Consider the following 6,034-nt stretch of genomic DNA (forward strand, 5'->3'; position numbering starts at 1 on the left):
TTCGGGTGTTGGGGTTGAGAGAGGATTGTTCTGTCTTAGGTCCCTCTTCATCTCTGCAACTTGGCAGGCTATTCAAAACCGAGAAGGAAAGGTTCCAAACTCAGCCATAGGAACCTGGACTGTTCCTCCATCTTCCATGGCAAAAAGTGTGGGTTTCAAGTAGGCGGCAACTCACTTTATATCTGGGCGGGCAAGACCCAGAAACTAAACCAATATGGTGACCCTGTTCAGTGGGTGTACACCATAGGACTTCACTCATGACCCCAGTGCTTATCAACCCCCCCCCCCCCCCCCCCCCCCCCCCCCCCCCACCCCACCCCACCCCACCCCACCCCACCGCCACCAACAAAATTTTTTTTCTTGAGACTTCCAGAATAGACCGATTGTAAAAACCAAGCAAAACCAGTAAGTTAACAAAAAATTTTCTACTTCAATAAGAAAACTAGTAGGCAGTGAAATGCAATGAGACAAGAAGATTACCAAAGATGTCACATAAACATCTGATGTTAACAGTAATGGGGGCAAAACATGATTAACTAATAGGTCCCACCACTAAACACCTACAAAACATGAAGATAAGGTGACCTAAAGGAATCAAAACAAGAAGATAAGGTAAGATACATTTGAAAATATATATATATATATATAGAGAGAGAGAGAGAGAGAGAGAGAGAGAGAGAGAGAGAGAGAGAGAGAATCATTCATTGTCAGACTATGCACACTTTGAGGAGCAAAGAAAGCTCTATGCATCCAGCACTATCAACTGGGTTGAACAGGTAGTATCAGCCACCGGTCCAAAATGTGAAAGGTCAAAATCTGATCTTTGAAAACCATTCAAAATTTCACAAGCATTTGGGTGGAAGATACAGGCTACAAGTGATACTGAATGAACCAGGGACATGCACTGGATGGGATAAGACTTACCATCTCATATTTTAATTCCACCAAATCTAGGGGGACGGCAATGATGCAGGATCAAGCTCCCAACAGTCTCTCAACCTGCCATTTTCCACCTCCGTCAGCCGGAATGCAGGAACCTGATGAGAGAACCTAAGCAACTCTCTACATGAGATCTCCAAGGTGACTTTTGACCCTCTTCTCGTTGCAGCCTTGTAAACCGTCTTATAACCATCGACCAGGACCAGGAACTGCACTTTTGTTCGCAAACTATTACGCTCAAGGATTTCTACTACATCATACTTGCAGTCAGGCAGATTGGAAACAGTCCATTTTGCATCCCAGTTCTTGTACAATGCCCAAACCTCACCTTCCCTAGGGTAGATGGAATATTTGTTCTTACCAGTTTGTTCAGCTTCTAATTGATGGGAAAAGGAACCGGTGTTATCATATTCGGTATCCTCTTCAGTTTGAAATACACCACAGCAGACAGGCATATCTTTATTAGTCCACTCAATACTACCTCTTGGCAAAGCGCAGGCTTCGAGCCATGTGATTGACACCTTGAAATCTGGTGCATGAGTAATTTTCTTTATTTTCCCATAGAACTTAGGCATGCCATCATGGTCACTATACATTGCCCAGACCTGACCAGTCTTGAACTTCTCGGTGGTTTTGCCAGTGTTGAAATCATAGAATTGTGTCTCCGGGATTTCATCAGGTTCTGAAGATGAAGCAGGACCAGAACTAGGATCTTCATTTATGCTGTCTGAAATGGTGTCATCAACCACTATATGCCTCTCCTCATCATCCCGACATGTTGATACACCTGCTTCAGCGAAGCCATCAAAGCTGCCATTTTTTACATTGTTCAGATGATTCTGTGTCTTCTCCTCATCAGCACACTGACCTGCATTTTCTTGACTGGATTTCTTAAGTGTTTCATTCAGTTCCATCGGATTCTGGTTGCTGTTTTCTGAATTCCTTGTTCCCAAGCCATTTTCCTCATTCAGATCCGAACTATTTTGCTGTCTATCAGGAACTCTAGACTCCATCATGGGCTTTGCATTCTCCTTGGGAAACATTGGACATGAGCTCTTACTTCCATTGTCCAAATTCACATCTTCAGCATGAGCAAACACTTCAACGTCAGTAGGAAGAGAAGCAGGATCAAGTTCATAAGATCCTTCTGGAACATCATCTCTTTCCGTACCATTCATTCTAAAAGAAGGTATCCTGTGGGAGAACCTCAATATTTCATTGGGTGGTATCTGAAATGAACAAATGCCGTCCTTCGGAATTTGCCTAAACAGGCTGACAAATCCTTTCATCTTACCCAAGTACACAACACTAATCCCAGAGTCATCGAAATATTCTGAAAGGACTTCTACAAATTCATACTCATATTTCCGATGGTTCTCTGGATCAGAGTTCCATTTAATATCCCAGTCCTTGAAGAGTGCCCACGTTTCTCCCTTTCTAGGGTATATCTTGAAAGTATTCCTACGGTTGCCTGTCTCCCACGTAATCACATGAGAGAACATAAGCTGATCTTGAGTATCTTCGGTCTTCCCATGTTTGAAACTACCACTGGCAAAAGGCAAATCCTCCTCGACCCAAGCAATCTCATCTTCTTCTTCTGGAGTAGGCTCCAGCCAAGTAATCCGTATCTTGAACTCAGGTGAATACACTTTCTTAACACGGGCATAGAACCTAGGCATGGCATCTATAGTATCATAAAGAGCCCAGATCTGGCCAACAGCAAACTTTTCTGGTTCTCTTAACTGGTCAAAGTTACTGAAATCTGGATCGGGAATATCATAAAACTCAGGATCTGGCATGGTCTTGGGACTCTCAATTGATTTAGAATCATCATCAAGTTTGGACCTTCCTTCATTGTCACCCACCACATCCGTTTCTTTCCCATTTCTTTTGCATGTCTCAGTTTCATTCCTTCCATTTGGTAAATTTTTTTCAGGAGGGTTCTCCATTTTCACATCATTGTGAAAAGCAGCATCAGAAGTGGATGGTCTATGGATTTTGGGGAACCCTCCTGGAGAAGCAGCATCCTTATTCTTCTCCTGTGTCGCATGAAATGATCCACTCACCCTTGATCTTTTTGGAGGGCTTGAGAAGTCATCATCATCACTTACATCTTCTTTATAAGTAACATTATTCTTTTGCCTACTGGACCTCCGAGGGTAACGGGCCCCAGTGAAACCAGAGTTTTGCCCAGCCGGATGAGAACCATCTTCTTCCATGTCACTGCTGCTTCCAGTGTCAAAACTTTCACTACTGTCTTCATCTAATTTCCTTTGCCTCTTCTTATCCGTGTTCCCTGAAGGTTTTAACCCCTCATTTTTTTCTTGGTTCTTGGGCCTTCTCTTGCCTTCTTCCCGAACTCCCATATCCACATTTCCACCTTCTTTTCCCGTGCCTTTAGAATCTCTACTAACATCAAAAGTACTTCCTGTCTTTGGGAAATGCTGTTGTTCCCAGGTCCCAGAGCCAAAAGTTCTCTGAGACCCTACACCAGGAGGGTTCCCAAAAGTACCTTGTGAACCCACTTTAGTACCCTGACCAGGTACCTCTTTTTGTTGAGTAGATGCAGATTGATCCCTGTTGGCTCCTCCAGCGGGACCCTGAGCATCCATATCATAGGCAACGAAAGGCTTGGTGCAACTTTGACATCGCAAAGCCCTGTTCAAAACATTTCTGTAATACTGGTACCTAATACCACAAAATGGGCAGAGAGTCCAGAAAGTTTGTTCACCCTTCTGCTGTTCTTGATTCATGTTCAAGCCTGTGAACTGCTGGGAAGTAGTACTCGTAAAATTGTTCCGAGTAACAGGAGGTTTCGTGACAAAAATGTTTCTATTCACTGGCTGCTGTGGCTGCCTTGGTGCAGCAGTTCTCATAGAGTGTTTACATTTCATGTCATATATAGTTCGCTTTTGCTGATCTGTAAGCACCCTTTGTGCTTCCCCGATCAGCTTAAAGGCAGCTTCTGCTCCAGCAAACTTGTTCTTGTCAGGATGAAGCTGTAGGGCAAGTTTCCGGTACTGCTTTTTTATGGATGCTTCATCAGCTGTTTGAGTGATTTGAAGGATTCCATACCAGTCCATCTCTGAATGAAGGAACTTCTGCTCAGCAGAACAGTGAACTTCACAAACAGTAAGCATCTGGGAGATGTTATCTAGATCTGGGTACAGTTGTTGAGCCTTGAGAGCAATCTTCCGAGCTCCCACAAAATCTTTATTTTGCATCTTCTTCTCAGCAATTTCCTTGGCTCTAATAGCCTCTTCTTTGTTGCAGTCCATCATTGATGCCATACCTTCTAACTCAGCTTCCCTCATGGACGGTTTCTATCTCTCTCTTGGACTGGACAACTAACGTAAGCAAAAATGCAATGCATTGCCTGGATCCTCACCCATCCCTCTTTTCCACGTTCAACAACTGTCACAGATTCTCAAGCGATTTATAAATTCTATGAACCACACTTCGAGTGAGCATCCACACAAGCCACCACAATATCTATGTCAAGTTGGCACTCCAATTCAAAGACGCACTGTCATCCAAACAAGGAGGAAATAACTTATTTCCAAATTTTGAGCACACAAATAAACCAAGAAAGCAAGAATACACCTAGCATCCCAATAGGGAGAAAACTTGTAAAAGAGAAAAAACGCATATAGGAAAAGAGACACAACCATAGTCCTTTACAGGGGGTAAGAAGAAATACCAGAAAATCCCAAACAGCCCTAGATTCCACCAACGTATACAACTAAGGTCCTGAAAACTTGAGAAAAACCAACAACACGATACCATGAATTTATTAACCCGTACAAACATGGAAATAAGAAACGTACAGACCAAATAGACAATATTAAAGCAGCTGATTGTGTGCGAAGGAACCATAAAAAACCCCATTTTGAAATTTAAACAAACAAACTTCATGCCTCAGCTAGAAATTCAAATTTCAACTAAACGAGTAGAACCAGAAAACCCCACAGAAAGCAATTGCATGCTTGACTATAACACATAAACATCTTCAGTTCACCATAAGGGAGCACCTCCACACCAAACCAACACAAAAACCTCCATACCAGGAACAAAATACACCACAGGAACCCTAATTCTATGCACACAAACTAAAACCCACCTCAAACCCTAGATTCTAAACCGTAAATGAAACCGGATTTGCAGAAACGAGTAACAAAACCACAACGACCAGACCAAATACATCAACAAAAATTCCTTTAACAAACAACCCTAAAATGAGGAAGAGAAATCAAGAAAAATCCCCCACGCAAATGCAAATGTTTGCCCGTCTAATGAAATATCGTAAGAAATTTATTTCAAATTCGAACAGTTTAAAACCCTATAACGAAGGGTACTCAATGAAAAAACAATCTAATAGAGGCAAGTTAAGAACAGTTACTGTCACGAACAAGATACAAAAAAAAAAATGTAGAGAGGAAATAGTAGACTTACTTGTTAGATTTCGAAGATAAACAAAGCCTGAAATTTGATTTCCTAGAAGAGAAAGTGAGATTGAACAAAAGAAAAAAAAGGAACTGAAGAACAGAAAGAGAGGGAAAGTTGCAGACCCAAACAAGGCAGGCAAGGCACCCCGCCCAGCGGGAACCAAATACAAGAAAATAGATGAGAGAAAAGGCCCCAAATTTCTCAGTAATTCCTTGGAGCCCCTGTTTATCAGTTCTTATACTTCCATTTCCTGTTAATTACATATAATTACTTATTTTAATTACATTTCTTACTGTATTTCTAGATTACTTCGATATTTTGGGGATGAGAGACACGTGCTTCAAATGGTTTTGTATTGACCTGGTTTAACTCGGGTTGTTGGTCCGGGTGATGTTAACCGGTTTGATTCGGGTTTAGATCAGAATCAAATTAATTGGTCTCAATCTTAGAATCATAACCAATTGCTAATTAGAGAGTGGATCAGGTCCTCATACGATAATCATTCTCGTACAAGTCTGATCCACATAGATAGAATTCATCCAAAGACAAACTCTGAGGTGAATTCCATCAGTGTGGATCAAACCATACAAGAATGGTTCTCATACGAGAATCTGATTCACAATCCGCTGAGATTGTGTAAATATCGTTA

The 6,034-nt window shown here is 41.8% G+C and overlaps 1 protein-coding gene across 2 annotated transcripts; it reads right to left on the reverse strand.

Moving 5' to 3' along the window:
- Nucleotides 1-479: 479 nt before the first annotated feature.
- On the reverse strand, nt 480-5,593 carry LOC122089175. 2 transcript variants are annotated; one of them, XM_042658693.1, is made up of 3 exons: nt 5,392-5,593; nt 4,640-4,696; nt 480-4,465 (listed from the first exon to the last, which is right to left on the reverse strand). In XM_042658693.1, the coding sequence occupies exon 3, from the start codon at nt 4,251-4,253 to the stop codon at nt 951-953; it is 3,303 nt and encodes a 1,100-aa protein (XP_042514627.1). In that variant the 5' UTR covers nt 4,254-4,465; nt 4,640-4,696; nt 5,392-5,593; the 3' UTR covers nt 480-950. The 2 variants fall into 2 exon arrangements, with proteins under 2 accessions (XP_042514627.1, XP_042514626.1); XM_042658692.1 differs by lacking the exon at nt 4,640-4,696.
- Nucleotides 5,594-6,034: the final 441 nt, after the last annotated feature.

This window comes from Macadamia integrifolia, chromosome 9 (assembly GCF_013358625.1).
Source record: "Macadamia integrifolia cultivar HAES 741 chromosome 9, SCU_Mint_v3, whole genome shotgun sequence".
Taxonomy (NCBI): domain Eukaryota; kingdom Viridiplantae; phylum Streptophyta; class Magnoliopsida; order Proteales; family Proteaceae; genus Macadamia; species Macadamia integrifolia.